Source organism: Schistosoma mansoni, chromosome W, assembly GCF_000237925.1.
Source record: "Schistosoma mansoni strain Puerto Rico chromosome W, complete genome".
In the NCBI taxonomy this organism is placed as follows: Eukaryota; Metazoa; Platyhelminthes; class Trematoda; order Strigeidida; family Schistosomatidae; genus Schistosoma; species Schistosoma mansoni.
Genome location: NC_031502.1, coordinates 31846771 through 31864237, shown reverse-complemented (window position 1 = coordinate 31864237; position 17467 = coordinate 31846771). Strand labels below are relative to the sequence as shown.

The 17467-nt window shown below is 29.4% G+C and overlaps 2 protein-coding genes across 2 annotated transcripts in view; one reads left to right on the top strand and one right to left on the bottom strand.

Annotated features, from left to right (window-relative positions):
• Smp_074710 (hypothetical protein) overlaps nt 1–1028 on the top strand; it is a gene marked incomplete at both ends in the record, with an annotated part of 43362 nt that extends 42334 nt beyond the window's left edge. The window contains one exon of the mRNA XM_018789392.1: nt 960–1028. Within this exon, the coding sequence (XP_018654840.1) occupies nt 960–1028 (69 nt within the window). The remainder of the gene's footprint in view (nt 1–959) is intronic.
• A 7273-nt stretch (nt 1029–8301) lies between these two features.
• Smp_162480 (putative asparagine-rich protein) lies at nt 8302–14349 on the bottom strand (the record flags this gene model as incomplete). The annotated part of the gene is made up of 3 exons (XM_018789391.1): nt 8302–9995; nt 11725–11964; nt 14346–14349. The coding sequence occupies 3 exons, from the start codon at nt 14347–14349 to the stop codon at nt 8302–8304; spliced, it is 1938 nt and encodes a 645-aa protein (XP_018654839.1).
• Between the last annotated feature and the right edge of the window lie 3118 nt (nt 14350–17467).

The window sequence follows — 17467 nt, the reverse complement described above, 5'->3', positions numbered from 1 at the left end:
AGAGAGAGAGAGAAACAATAGTCGGCACTTACTATTTTTAAAATTAGAAGGTCCAATATGGTCAAATAAGATAAGGGATTGAACATACGTATGTTTTCTAAGGAAGCATTTAACATGAATTGATGAGTTCGTTTAAATCCAAACGTACACAAATTTCATATCTAAATTTTCGATGACCCGATTCTTTTCACATGTCAGATAATCCTGTAGAACTGGATAGACTTCAAATTAAATCGGCAATAGCAATTCACACCATTTTCAACAATCATCAAATCGATTTCAAAAATATCAAAATACTACAAAAAGGCTTCTCCAATTACAAAGAAAGGAGAGTAGCTGAAGCGTTCCGTATAATGCTTAATCCTACTGCTCTCAATAGAAAGGAAGGCCTCACCATACATCCTACTTGGACTATCTATCCTAGTCACCTAGTCTGATATTATTTACAATTCACACCATTACATTACAAATTAAAATCTATCCTTTGTCATTATAAAAGTCACACATTTTTCATCATTAATAGTGCAGACATATACACCAACAAATTTACATAACTGTCGCTTATGAATCACCTTGACCGAAATGACATGACATTGATTTATTCAGACCTGTTTTTTGATTGATCGCACCTGATATTCGTGTTGTTCCGTTGTACTATTTGGACTCGGATTATTTTTGATTTGTTTATTTACTCTCTGAAGAATTGGCTTATGCTGAGTCACGTAACGTCAGAAAATCCAATTTTTCTATTCATTAGCATATTACAAATATAATAATTTATTTATAATCCTGAATGATATATAATTTGAAGTACTTGACGCGTATTGATCAAATGTTCATTTGATTGACTTGTTGACCTATATTTTTCCCTCTTTATTTTCAATGTTATCAAATTAAAAATTTAAGTTAAATGAAGTCATTTTTCTATTTTTTTTTTGTTTCTTAAATTTTCATTGTAGATTTGTAGTGATTCAGGAAAATCAATTGAAACTGATGATGCAATTTGGCTTGGAAATAAACCATCATAATACAGTTATATATTTATAATGATTTCAAAAGAAAAAATCTACCACTTTTTTTTCTGTAGTGATATTATAATACTGGTTTTCTTTTTTCTTCTTTTTTTTAAACTTATTTTGTACAATTATTTTGTTTTCTTATTTTTCATATCTTTATTTATCTACAAACCCCCCCCTCTAATAATTAAATAATTATTAAACTTTCAATTGGAAAAAAAATTACTTTTTTTTTCTAAATTTTATTTTTTATTTTTTTTTCTTCTTTTGAAATGATATTGGTTTTTTGAATTAACTGATTCATTAATTATTTAATTATTTCGTTAATTAAATAAACAAATAAATAAATCATGTTATTAAGGAGTCAACACAATGATCATTTGAAATCAACATGGAATCTAATAGTTGGTCAATGTTTTTTTTTGTTTTTTTTAAAGAAAAATAATAATAATGTGAATAAAGAAGCTTGTGAATTACACATAGTCAATAGAATCATAATTTAACGCATTAAAACTAAGTCGATTCTGTAGAATATTTCTATTATGTAATAGTAAATGCATCTTTCTTTTTATGAAATATTGTTAATATTCATAAATGTATTCATCTTAAATAAAGTAAAATATATTAGAAATAAATTATTTTGAATGTAAAAAAAAATACTTCTTGAAGTCAGTCACTAGTGAGCACATGATGATTATTATCAGAAGTTAGACATTAACACTGTTGGATGCTGGCTTAGTGGTTTAGAGGTTAACCGTTCACGCGCGCGTGACTGATAGGCCCTGTGTTCGAATTCAACGGGGTGGGATCGTGGTTGCGCACTGCTGAGAAGTCGCATACTAGGATGAAACTGCCGCCTAGTGCCCTCAGGTTTTCCATGGTGGTTCAGCTTTAATTGAATCATAAATTCAACTATTTAATTACTAAAATCTCCACAAAACCTTCTTCCGAAAAAAATAATTATGATATTTTGATTTATCAGAAGGGGATTTTGTGGAGTTTTTAGTAATTTTATATAGCTGAGATCATCAGTCAATTGAAGCTAAACCATCATGCAAAACCTTGGAGCATTAAACGGCCGATTCATCCTGTTGTGGGACTCCTCAGCAGTGCGTATCCACGATCCCGCCCGTGGGATTCGAGCACAGGGCCTATCAGTCATCAATCTGAGAACTGCAAATGAAAATGTGCATTTAGTTTGTTTTACATTTAAATATTATTAATATAATGGATAATTTATAATGAATTTTGGGTATTACTACACTTTAAATAAAGTTTATTAAGTAGTCAATTTAATAAATATACCTATTGATGTTATAAAAGTTTTATTTTACATAGTTTTGGATAGATTAATATTGTTATTTTTGTTACTCCAAAATACTCTTCATGTGTACCAATACTCTTACTTTAAATAGATTTTAATTGTTATAAACGTTTATAGGGGAACTCAAATATTATTCTTGCAAGCTGAATTGTCGTTTAAGATTTCAGTATCAATATTTCTTAATTGAAAAATAAATGTAATCAATAAGATTGTTGGGTTGAAAAGTGATCCAATATGATGATTGATGAATAATCACCATTGAATGAACAGATACATCATTGTAGAGATCGTACACTTGAATTGTTAGAAATCTGAAGACAGGTTATTAAGATTAGCCTGACTAATGGGTGTGTGGATTTAGCGACAATGAATTTAGTTGTCGGTTTAGTTATATTTATAACATTAATTAAAACACTTTTTTTGTATATTCAATGAAAAGGGAATGTGTAATTTAGAAAGTTGTTTGTAAAGAAACAATATAGAAAATTAAATTCCAGACATCTTTTTTTTAATCCATAGTTTCTAGGTCAGTAATTTATAACTTAACGGAATTCACTTTTTCCGTAGGAAAGTAATAAGCTTAGATATTATATACATATGACATAAACTAATTCTTAGACATTTTATAATTATATATGATAGGAATCGGTAATTAAGACAAGTTTGATGAATACGGTAGGATTTTCTCTACTTCGTGTTATGATATGTTCTGTTATATCGTCTGAATAATCATATTATTAAATAGTTCACACTGCAATTACATATAAACACTACATCATCCAAAGATTTAATCTTAGGTGGTTTAGATGAATTTTGATAGGATGCCTTAGTTTTTCCATTACGTCACAGATTTTGAAATATTTGAGGTGAAGCGGCGAGATTATAATATATGGGCAAACCAATCAGATGTACGATAACAGGTCTTGAATTTTGGCGCGAAATTATTTTATTCAATTGGCTAAACAGAGTTTTGGCATTATAGCTGATATCAGTTCGTCATGAAGACCCTATATCTGATTCTTAACCCTAACTATCAACTGTAAATGTTAATCCCGATTCCTCGCGCTGGTTTATAACCCTCACTTAACCGTAGTATATAGGTGGACATTCTCAAAGTCTCTTTAGCGTCTCTCAAAGGTCGTCGATAAATTATAGCTTCACCTTTGAGGCTAGTAATAGGATCTTCTTAGTTTTTATCCGGACTCTATGGCTTAGTGGATAACGAGTTAAAATTTGAAGCAACAATTTTTTGATTTGAGTCTCAATATGAATAAAAACACTAAGATGTGGGTGAAGCTAAAAAGTCCTAAACATGACGGAATGCTTATTTGGAATTTCATCTTCAGTCAAAGTACAAATACACTATTACATACATCATTTGAATAATTCTGTCCAATATTAAAAGGAAACATTTGTAAATATTCTGTAATGTGAAAAAAGAATTTCGGATGGAAATATGATTTTAAAAGTAAAACTACCATGTGAAGTAATGCTTTCATAGATCTGAAATTCATTTGTGCCAGTCATGTTAGTTTATGACAGTAACTGCAAGATTATTTGCATAAATCACATAATGTTTGACGTAATTAAAAGTGTTAATGTATGTTTAAAAAGAAAACTTGAATATGTTTATTTCATTATTAGAAAGTGTTTAAATGAACACGTTATTAAAGTTCTTGACTGAATGTCGACCAGTTTTTGTTGCCATTTGTGTATTGAGTACAGATTACCTCGATATAGCCGGTTTGTCATGTGTCCTACAGTATAGATGGATTGTTACTTCATTACGTTTCTTTTTTTTTAACATATTTTGACCTACTTCCTATGCTGAAGTATTTACTCAAGAAGTTATTATTCTTATGACTGCTAGTAAACCTAACATTTTATTATCATTTTATATTGTAATTGTATATTCCGGTCACAACTATGAATGGCCTTGACTAATATTTGTTTAACCGATTCCTTTATATGGTTATCTTAATAATAATGAGTTAATATTACATATTTCAGATACTCTAAGTAAACAGACAAAACGTCCTAAGTAAAGACTAACTGGAGGCTTTTTTGTAGAATATGACTATAAGAACAAATGTGAATCATGAATTATAGAGTGGATTCATTTACACCTTATTAGACTATAGACAGATAAAGTCTAACAGGCATTCATTCATTCACACATGGGAAATGTACATAAGCAATCAGTCATTCGCGTTAATACAAAGTAGTTAGTAAAATGATAATAACATTTATTTTCCAAGTTTTTTTTTACTTATTCAATTCATGGTGTAAATAAGAAGACTTGCTTACAGTCCTTTTTACTTATTATACAAGGCTCTATAATCTATTTTATTGTTATCACTGAATTATGAATTGCGTTCATTATTTTTGTACATACGCTCATATATGACTGTATATTATAGTAAATTCTGAAGAAGGTATACTTGAATGTAGTATTGTGGTATGCACTACTTATGCGGATAGACGTAAGTAGTATGTAGAAGGAAATGGAAGAAAGATATGTAAATGACTCATGCAATTTATGATATTTATCGAAGCCACTGAATAGTAAGTACATTTATTATCATCTATGTCCATTATAATGTTATTCACATATATATGTGTTATTCTAATGTACATGATGAGAATTTTTAATATTTTAAAATCTAAATATCAAAAACGGTTAGTTTCATAAACTGAAATAAATAATGACAATCCGACTAGTTACGGTCTTAATTGTTGGAGTAATATTGTTGTGAACGAGAACATGGTTGTGGACAATCGAATGTATTCGAACACAAAATTACAGAACATTTTACTGAAATCTGAGAACTATACAGTAAATACTTTATTTGCAAAATGTTAATATATTATCTCAAACTTGACTGATCCTTTTGCAAACATCAGTCAGTTGTTTCAGACTTCAATGTTCCTTCACTTCCATACCAATCGCACTCTGCTTCCGTTCTCTCCTCCTCTATCTTCTTGAGCTTCTGCTGCCGGACAATATATTTCTGACTAGCGTTATATACTACTTGTGTCGATATAAGTAGTATACACCACAATACGATATTTATCTACTATTGAGTATTATCAGGTATATACCTAACATTTTTCGAGTTTAATGTTTAACAGTCTAATATTATTAGAAAAAAGAATTGTTCTTCATCACTTAATTTTGATTGGAAGATTCATCTTTTGGAAAGATTACTATTTATGTCTATTCTTTTGATTTCTTTCATGCTCAAAAGTTACAGTGGAATTCAATCGACATGATTTCACAATAAATGACAGAGTAAACATTATTTTGTCCGTAACCAAAACGGTTAAATTAAAAACTCATCTTAAATTTCTCACATCTCATAACTATGATAACCAATGAAAAAGCGCATATCTATTTGATTCTCATCGTTTGCAATTAAACACTAATAATCGAGCTCAGAATTATTTATTGTTTTCATAAGTCCGACAAAAAGAAAGTCAGACATTTCTCACCAACAGTTGGTTAATGGCAAGAAGTAAAACCATTTATATTAACAAGGCTATCTTCAAGCCAATATTTTGCGTTAACACTTTTGAGCTGGGCTCATTGTTAGTCTATTCATTCCCTTCTGTAACCTAAACGATTGCTTTTTCAATTTTGTCAGGACCGATTAAAAAGTTTTTTCATAAAATAATCGTTTGACAGATGATGATGAAACAACAGCTATGGGCGATATTAGTCACGTTTCGTCTGGTTTAGGAATCATCATCTGGATATTCTTGCATACCAGTGATGGTGTTCATATCCGTGCATGTATCCAATACCTTCCGCTTCAAACTTCTGAAACATAATTTGCTGAGCTCCTGAGTGAAAATAGCGACCAACGTTTTGGGGATCCGAAATTCAGTCACAATTACTAACATGTTGGTTGAATCCTTTCTAGTAGTTCATCAAAAATATTTAGCTTTTTTGCCTACACTACTAAAACGTAACATAAGTAGTTTCGACATTTTATCTGTAGCAGATGAGTGATTATGAAAAATCAGTTCTGAAGGAAACCACTTTTCTAACAAATAAAAAATATGAACCGTGTCAATAAAAGCTGTTTATAATAATTAGTTATAATTCATCATCTATATTAGAAACACGGACATGATCTGATAATTCAGGTTTCATTTTTGTCATGATTGTTTTCCTATATCATAAATTTTATCTATCAAGAAAAAGATACCTTTTCTGTGTTTCTATAAAATACTGAGGATGCAAAACTGTAATTTTAAAGATTAGTTTATTAAATAACATATTTAATGGAGTAAATAAGAACAGAATATATTGATTTAAAAACGTTGATTGCGATAACATTTTTAAAGTATTCCTACTCAGAGTTTTATAATAAACTTCTCCTGTAGCCTCTCCGGGGTCTATTGCCAGTCCCAGGCCCGTACAAAGGAGAAGAGTTAAGCATGGGGTTAGCGACCCCATCCCACAGAAAACTAACTCGCTAAAAAAACGCCAACCATCTGTCTGTGTAAGCTATGCTTAGGTATATTCACGTTATTGATCTATGGGTGTATTTTCTGCCTTCAGTTGGTATCTTCCAAGTTATAAAATATATAAAACCTGATAGTCAATACAGTTGAAAATATGAATGAAAAGATGTCAAAACTAAACTTAAAGAAATAGGATTATTTAGCACCAGACAGTGATAGTCATTCCTTTTTTTATTCTGTACTGAATGTAGCAGTTTATCACTTGATTTTCATTAGATTACGAGAATCAACCGTTAGTGAGCAAGATTCCTTATTAGAATTACCTACACTGCTGTAATATGAGAAAGACTGATTTGTAAAGTGCACATTCTAGCTTATCGATTGAACGTTTCTCCACAGATATAGCGTTTTCTTACAAGGCAATCATATATCGACAAACCTGATTAATTTATTGGAAATTACTTGACAGTAATATCTAGGAAATAGCTTTCTAAAGTGTTATAACTCGCATGTTCAACTTTTTCTATAGCTGTGTAACAGAAGTATTATATATAAATCACACCAGTCACTGGTAAATGAAGAAAACCTATTTGTTTAGCAACAAAATATCATCACATTCGTGTTTTTGCCTTATTAATAAATAAAATTAAAACAAAGAAATAAACGAACCTTAAAAATTAAAAAAAATTGAAGAACACAACTAGCTTTAATCATAATATTACCCAAAATATGATTAAAATTCGTCAACATTATGTGATTTGGTAAGAAAATTAAATAACAAGTATATAATTATTGTTGTTGCTGTTGTTGTTGTCGTCAGGGTAGGTGATTGATTTCAATAGAAAAAAAAACACTTTGAAGAAAGTCATTTCTCTCTTACTACCTACCATATCATTGCTTTTCTTTCAATCTATACATAATCGAAATGCTTGAAATGGTATAGAAATGATTTATAACTAAATACAGAGAAAAAAAGTTAAAGATTTTATATGATTTGTACAGAAATAAATAAAAGAACTGAAAAGAATACAAAGAAAGCTCTGCTTTGATTTATTTAACGTTTGTTTGAAAACCGATATATATATATATATATATATATATATATATATGGATATATATGGTGATCCATATATCTATTAAGTTAATGGATTTTCCCTATCACATATTGTATACAAGTCATGAAATGATTTAATGGTTATCATTAGTTTGTATAAGCTTGTCAATTCGCTTTATTATCTTTCTCCCTAAGTTATATACAGTTGCATGTCTCCACAATGCATATATATATATATATATGTAATATATTCTATAATCTGGAAACCACATAAATTTTGAAATTCAACTGATCAACAAAGTAATGATAACTGTTAATATGTTGATTAGACATTATAAGTAATGACAAGGGAACTTAATATTAGATAATTAATATATATTATGTGTGTGTATGTATGTGCATATTTGCAAGGATATATATTCAAAGTTTCCAATAATTTATGGTTGTAAAGAACGGGACATACTGTTAGAAAGATCATCATTATCATTAACTGTAGGTAATTTGTTTGAATCATAAATAAAACTGCGGTTTTTAATATTTATCGATGATGATTCTATATGATTCTCTAAATTATGTTTATTACTTAAAACATTTATTGGTTGTATTGTACAAATATTTTTAGTAAATGGTTCAGATATTTTTATACGGGAATTAGCTGAATTATTAGTTATTTGTGAAGTTACACTCCTGATCAATGAAGGACTAATCGGATTTTGAACTTTATGATCGGACGCAGTACGAGATAATTGACGTTTATTGGGATCTAGCATATTAAATGTTGATGAAGTAGGAATTGAATACCTTTGGTTCGAATTATCTTTATTTACAGTTAAACATATGTCAGGTTTATTTTCGTAATTTCTCGAATAATTCAACGAATCTTTAGCTTGAGGATATTTTGATACATCAGAATCGGAATCCTCTAATTGATCTTCTGAATCGTAAGGATATCGAACCACAGGTATTATACCGTATTTTAAATGAACTGGTGATTTTGTATTCATCATATAATCTGGTAATAAGTCATCTCCAGAACTAAATAATGGTGGAGCTAGCCGACGCTTAATTTTACAATTTATTTGTTCTGATGAATTAACCGATAAATCTCTTATACTCATATTTACAGGTTTCTGTTGTAAATCGGAAGTGGTCTTCTCTTTCTCATAAATATTAACAACATGTAACTTAGCATGAATATTAGGAATCAGTTCATCATCTTGATAATAATACAATTTTGTATTACTTACTAAACTGTCATTTAAAGGATGAAGTTCTTGTGGTTTCATATCGTTCTCTTGTTCATTTAGTCTAAGAGTATTGGTTTGTTGATTGATTTGTTTGCTATTATCATTAATATTATTGTTGGAAAAATTTGCAAAATTACCATAAATTAAACCAGTAGTATGGTTAAATTGAGATGAATAACACGGATTATGATGCTTCATTGAATTGTTGACAAATCCATGAGATAAACATTTAATTGAGGATGGGGACAAATTCTCTGTTTTATTTATCATTTCAGGACTAGTCAGCGGAAATGAGTTTTCTGTACTAGGCATCTGATCACTTGAATTTGGACTAGCTTTAATTGATTGATTTACAATATTGTTATTACTAATAATATCATTATCACCATATGAAATATTTTGATAGTGAAATAACTGTGATATATCTTTTTGTTCATTGTTACAACTAGGACAATACAGAGTCGGATGACCAGTTGAACAATCTACTTGTTGTAGTGTTTGTAAATAAGGAGTGTAATTTTTTCCACTCTCCCATTCAGGTATACAATTCTTGACAGATTTACTCAAATATGAATGATTTGTTTGCATGTCTGATTGACAGACAGTTTCATGATTGTTATCATCAATTGTAACATTATACGTGGAATGTTGATCACAGTAGGTTGGATTATGCAATATTCTAGAAATGTAGTTAGATTTAAGTTTCTTCTTGAATAATTGCTTTCTGTGACATAAAATAGCCATTGCAAATATACAACTGACCATTATACACAGTACTGCAGGTAACAAAGCAGAAACATAAATATGAGTTGATTTTGTCTTTGGAGAAACAGATAATTCGTTAAGCACACTTAATATTTCATCATTGATTGCAATATCTGCACCTTAATTTGAAAAAAAGCAGAAAACATATTGTTTTTAGAAAAACACAATAAAATCCTTCTTCAAGTGTTAGTATCAGATTTGAATTATTTATGAAACGACACTTATTTTGTCATGGTACATTTTTTGACTTATTGTATAGGTATAGGGTTGTGGAGATTGTTAAGTTTAGATTGAGATCACGAACTGATCAATTTTAGATCACCATTGAAAACTTGGGAGCAACGGGCGGCCGTTTCGTCCCTGCATGGTACTACCCATCAGTGCGCACCCACGATCCCACACGTGGGACTCGAACCCAGGACCTTCAGTCTCGTGTGTGAACGCTTATTTTCTAGACCACTGAGCCGACATCCAATGGTGTTAATGTCTAACTTCAATCAATCCACGATATTGCTTGACCATCTTTCATTATCTTCAGTGAATAACTGCCTCACAACAAACACGGATGAATGCCACTGGTCACGGATTATTTTACAACATTAATTAACATCGATTTGGTATATCTACATTTGTTAAAAAAATATAAATACGTTTATTGGCTTTAGGGTAACAATAGCTGATGTTTATTGTCAATGTGGATACATTTTGTGCTTTATTCGTTGATAATTACTCAGGACTTATTTTTTTGTTAAAATTAAAGTAAAGCGTTTTGGTATATCATATACATAGTTCATTAAAGTTACAATCAATTTTACACATTTATTGTTCTCGCAAAGACAGCTTACTTTTGTGGGTGGGATCTCATGTAGATTATCCAACTAAGATGACATTATCTTTCAGTTTACCATGGCTTTAAATGATTCCCCAGCCAGCGTCGTGTTCTACAACTCATGTCAAAACATAAGTTTTAGAATAGAAAGAACTGAAATCTAGATTTTAATAAATTTATTTTCATCTGTCATAACAACGATAAGAACTTTCGGATTTTCTAAACCCGTGGAATTTCAACGAACTTCAAACTTTCATACTTATATCAAACATGTTCTCATTGGTGACCACTGTTGAGAGGTGGTTCCTATAAACATATCGATAAGCTGTGACTAGTGGAACTTAACAATATCGGAAGTTAAATAATTACTCACCAATGTTATTAGATGATGGTCGAATAATACCATTAATATGAATCCTAACTCAATTATCTAAGGGTTATGGACTCACTGAAAGTCCTGAAGATGTTGGGTTCAGTACCTAGTAGGATCTTCGATGTGCACTGTTGAGGAATACAATATTAGACCGAAATTCATGCACTTCGAAATCGCATATTAGTGTATCTGAATAATAATAGTTATAGTATCCTATGAAAAATATTTTTTTAATTAATAAACATGGTATGACAGTTATGGTGAAATGAATCGAATCAAAAAAGTAAAATACCAATTCCTGTTCAAAGTAAACAGTATAAAATAAAGTTAACATGAGTAAATCAAAACACCTTTCATATTTCATAGACACATTTATACCATCGACAAACGACGTCCAGAAAACCATTAAACATCAGTGTTTCACAAGACTTTTATTTTGTTTTAGTTATGTGAATCATCAGCAATGAGTACCGTTATTAAAACTATATTCAAATATAACTAAAGTTCAAAAGCTTCCAATCTTTCATGTTTCATCATTCTATAGCAAGCTAAAATAAACAAAGGATTATTGTAAATACACATGTTAGTTTAACTGAAATCATGCCGGATTGAAAGAAAAGTCTATATCTATTTCTGATAAACCTACTTCTTGGTTTAGGTTCCACAGAATTCAGTTGTGAAGTTGATACATCTATTTGACCAGAGTAATAACTTAAATTATCATTAAATAACATAACATTCATATCATTCATTTTTTGATTATTTCTTCCGTTTCCACTTGACTTGTTTAGTCTCTTCCTTGGTTTAAAAGTTTGCTTTTCTCTAAGTTTGATTGAATTCTTTGAATCCTCTAAACGAAGAGTATTTTCCAACAATAAATTATGCACTGGAAAACAAATAAATCATAAAATGCATTAAGCTAGTGTCTTGCAAAACTTTTGGATATATTTTCAGTCTAGGAAGATCAAACTAAAAGGTTTGAAGATGATTTCTATTCTGGATTTTATTAGCTAAACAGTTACTAAAACCCAAACAAAGGTTGTATCTTATTACTTTGGAACTCTATAGGAGTTGAAACTGAGACCTTCAGGTCTTATGCAAGAGTTTTATCATCAGGTTTGAAGTCATGAATCCAATGGCCAATAATTTTATTTAGTAGACTCACTGTATGACGTGACAACCGAACTTTTCCATCCGTGGCTATCCATCATCATACGAAAGTTGTTAATTCCCACCAGTCATAGTTAATCGATAGATAATCAGATACTCACCCAGAGAAGAGGACATGTTCGCACTTCCGAGCACGTTCCAAAGAGTTTGAGACTGAGGCAGAACAGCTCTAAACAGCACAATAGTTCGGCATTTAATTGATACCGGGCATACAATTGACATTTTACAATCCTTCAAAATTATTAGCAGGCAAAAATGCAGCATCTCTCCAGTTTGCCGAATCAGTAGCAATAAAAAACTCAAATCTGATTCATTCATCCAGAGAAAGGATGTAATCAACTTACCTTGGTAAATCTTTATTTGTTCATTTCTTTTTATTTTCAGTATTATCATTACTTTTCAGTCTAATTTTGTTATGTGGTCTTCACTTAAATACTTTTTATTTGATGTACATCAAAATCATCCCTTTATTCATCGGATTCCATTCACTTAATCCTCTTAACTTATGTAAACTCTTCAAATCCTGTTCAATTGCTATGTAACCTATCATACCAATTTCTGATTGCAACAGTCTTATGTAAAGCTTCCACAACCTCTCTAATTATCACACAATATATCTTATCTGTTTTCAGACCTCATTTATTTACTGCCTGATCCACCCCCGTATGTTTTTGAATTACTTCGTACCTGTTCCTGCATATAGGGTTGTAAGCATTTCATATTATTTTGCCTTAGCTGTTGTTTCGGCTTTATTCAAATTCAGAAAAGGAACCGATTACACAGAAGCTATTCATCTGTGAGTACGTAATTATATTTCGATTAAGTAATGTTAAAGTACATAATACTATGTGACCTCAGAATAAAAAGGACCAGATCTTCCATTTCTCTCGATTTTTAATTACTCTCAACTTCATTCTCTGAAGATCTTACTCTTCAAAATACTACAGGTTTGTGAATTGATGCGAAGTTGTTCCAAATAAAATAATCTTTTATATATCCATACCATAATTAGATCAATTTTAAAAAAATATATTAATAACCATTAAAAACAAACTTATCCATAACAACACCTACCACATGTATATCTTAAATATAGATAAGATTTTGTACATGACATTTGTTTAATGAAAGTAGACATTCTTGAATTAATTAAATGTAATGATTCAAGTACTAGATTAGGACTAACAGTACATGTTAAATATCCATTACATTTGTTTGAAATAATTGAAATAGAGTCAATTGAAGGACATGGAGCTTCTATACAAAAAAAGAAAATAAAAATTATAAAATTTATAATGATATATCATTGTTTAGTATTATTACTTAAATGTTAGTGAAATCCATATTTTTTATATATAGTTGAAACCATAAGTCAATAGAAGCTAGACCACCATGGAAAACGTGGAAGCACTGGATGGCCGTTTTGTCCTATTGTGGGACTCCTCAGCGGTGTGCATCCACGATCACGCCTCGCGATATTCGAACCTATATTTTTTTTAAAGACAGAGATTGTCTTATTCTTGTTAAGTTAGCTATTAGTCCCCTAAACCCGATAGTATATGATGTAGATTATGTGACTACAAATAGGAAATGATTGATATTTATTGCATTACTGAGTCATTTTGTTTTAGCTAATTAGCAATGAATAAACAAGTTTTATAAGAACTATAGTAAACATACCGATAGTAAATTTCCTTGTGTCAAATAATTCTTAGATCAATGAACTGATTTCACTGAATATTTAAGGTAATAATCGAACGTAGCTAAGTGTTCAGTAGAGTAACAATTTTCGGAATACAGGGAAGTATTAAATATAATAGCGAAACAAAATGAAAGTTGCAATCACAATTCATTTCTGGTTAGAGTAAAGTCAAACTCAGGCAATCTAAGTCTATCTAAAGACAGAAGTTTTGTTGATCAGAATCCATCATTCAAACAAAAAGGATTATTTTGTAAAATATATATTCAAAAGTGTTTCCTCTTATTAATCGTTAAATAAGTTTACTATAGTTATAGGAGAGTAAATAACTATAAAGAATACATATTCAATGATAGTAATAATGTTCTCTAAAATAAATAAAGTCATTATCAAAATACCCATTGTGGATGGAATAAACTATTCTTTATAGAAAAGTCATTAAAAACAGTAAGGTTTACCACGAAATTTGTCGGTCAAATTAATCAATTTCATAATACATATAACAGTTTGACTGAGTTCACAACAAGTTACAAAGACCAATGTCATATCATCAGTAAATGTTTAGAAACTGATTTATGTAACGTTAACGTGTTTACAACTTCAAACTACTTAGGTAGCTATGGTGTCCTCTAATTATTTATTATAAATTTAAAAGATTGGTACACAAATACCTTTAGCACAGTGATACAATATTGTGGCATGTGCTACTGATGTCGACAGATATAAGTAGTATGTATCATCAATCGAAAATGAAATGTCTGGTAGTAGAAGATTAAGAAGACTAAAGGAAGGAGAATGAGAACAATGAATGATTGCCGTGGAAAATGAAAGAATAATGAAGTCCGGGACGGTTGACTGATATTTGCAAAAGGAACAGTCAAGTTTGAGATAATTGATTAATATTTTGCAAATGAAGTAATTACTGTATGGTTCTGTAATTTGTGTGTTCGAATACACTCGATTGTCCTCACTTGTGTTCTCGTTAACTGCAATATAACTTTTTATCACCAATGGTTTAATGATGAGTTTATATATTTCAAACATGATTTTAAAGAATAATATGATTGAAAAATTACACTGTATTATTAAATATAACTCGAAATTAGTATTCAAAATAATATTTCCAGGCTTTCCATGGTGGTCTAGCTTCAATTGATTCATGATCTCAACTATTAAAATATTTTTTTATGTTTTGCTAATAGAAGCAGAAAGTATTTATTCAGAATTATGCAATTAAAATTTTAATGGGATTGTATTCATCCAAATTATTTCCAGAACATGTTTTTAAATTTGGATTGCACTGAACGAGAACGCAATTAGGGACAATGGAATGTAATTGAACACGAAATTACAGAATATCTGAGTAGAATCTAAGAACCTTATAGGATATACATTATTTGCAAAACGTCGATCGGTTACCTCGAATTTGACTTTTCCTTCTGCAAATATCAGTCAATCCTCTCAGACTTCATTTTTCTTTCATTTCCACATCAATCATTCACTGTTCTCGTTCTCTTTTCTTTAATCTTCTAAACCTTCTGCCACCAGACATTTCACTTTCGATTGATGATACATACTACTTATATCTATCGGCATCAGTAGTACATATAACAGGATTTTTATCTTTTCTATTTAGACTTCAACAGAAATCTGTTTAAAATGATTTAATAATTTAATGAACTAGATACATATATTACTAATATACATATTGATATATTTCTTGATTACTTAAGAATCAATTTTATTAATAGTCGTTTGAAAAGAAATTTTTTTTATCTTCTTATAAAGTAGAATAAAATGTAGTATAGAACCAGTTTGAATATCTTTTATTTTGAAATAAATATTTACACAACTCTACAAACTGAACAAACTATCCTTCACTTGGTATTGTTTACTTGTATCTTGCAATTGTTATTTAGGACTACAATTGATCAGTCTCTTGTTGGTATATGTGGATAATGCTATGGCGTTTGAAGTGAACACTACTGAGTTCGAGTCCCAGAGTGAAAATCAACACTGAGATGCAGGTACACTCAGCTGACAAGTCCCAAATAGGACGAAACGAGCGTCCTAGATTCCTCTACTAGCCACTATCTACCTGAACAAACTATCATTTAAAATAAGTGTTCTATTTTTAAAACATCTATTTATATTATTATGACATAGAACAGTAGTTGGTAAGTTAAATTATTATCCCAACAATTATGTCACATGTATCCATTATATTAAATAATGAAGAAAGAAATTATTATAATTAATTATAAATAAAACTAAGAACGTATGTATATATATAAGTGAATGGACAAATAGTGTAATATAAACATTTTCTTACTAAAATAAAGAATTATTAAACTTATAGTTATTGTATACATTTTACAACTATATATCCTAACTACTAATAGTATACAATAGTATGGCTTTTTTAAATCATGAAAATGATAGGCTACTAATAAAAAAAGAAAAAAAAATTAATTTTTTTTCTTTTACAAACTCTGTAGACACTACTAAAAGGTATTAAATAGTTGCCACCTTCCCATGAAATAAATTACTTATTATTGACATAAATTATTGTTTATATTTATTTAATTCATTTGTCAATTTTAATGGGTTTTTTTTTGCTTTTTATTCAAAATATGTTTAAAAGCATCAACTCAGTGCCCAAATACTGTGAAACTATTCGCTCTAATTTAGACGAAAGTTCTTATATATATATATATATGTTTAAAATGTAATTGTAATTTAAGTGACAAATAACATTAATGTGATGGATGTGAAAAGAAAATGGTAAGACGTTACTTTATAGAAAGATCTGAAGAAATAGAAACCCTAATGTGTAACTTAGGTTTAAGAAAACAAAATACGTGAAAATTTTAAATCTAAGATTCTTCATACATGAATAATAGTCGATTAAATAATAATAAAGAAAGTATTGTCAAACAATGGATTTAAAACTGAAGTTATAAACTATCAGTAACTTTTCATCTACATTCAATAGGTCTTAAACTTGAATTATTTTTGAAATTTTTATTTTTTGTCTGAGTAAATATCCTTTTTTAAATGAAATTAATAACATTGACAAATTAATAATGAATACGATTAGTATTGTATCGATTATTTCATGTGTTACTTTTTCCCGGAGTGAATATCAACTCTGCAATGCTGGTACATCCAGCTGATGACTTCTAAATAGAACGAAATATGCATCTTGGTTTCCACTGCTAGCCATTATTCATCTTTGTTTATAATACTTTCTCAAATATTTAAAATCCTACTATATCATAATACAATTGAGAAAGGTATAAACAATTTGAAATTAAATATTTTTATATTACTTATTTAATTTTAGCGTATAGTAATTTCTATTATAACTTTTAATTAAGAAACAAATATAATTAAACTTATCAATAGTCTTTTGGCTATAAATGATTGTAAAAATTTTATGAATACACTTTTTAGTCTAATTGACATATGTATTAATTATGTAAAAAAAAAGAACTAATTGAATATTGAAGAAAGTAAT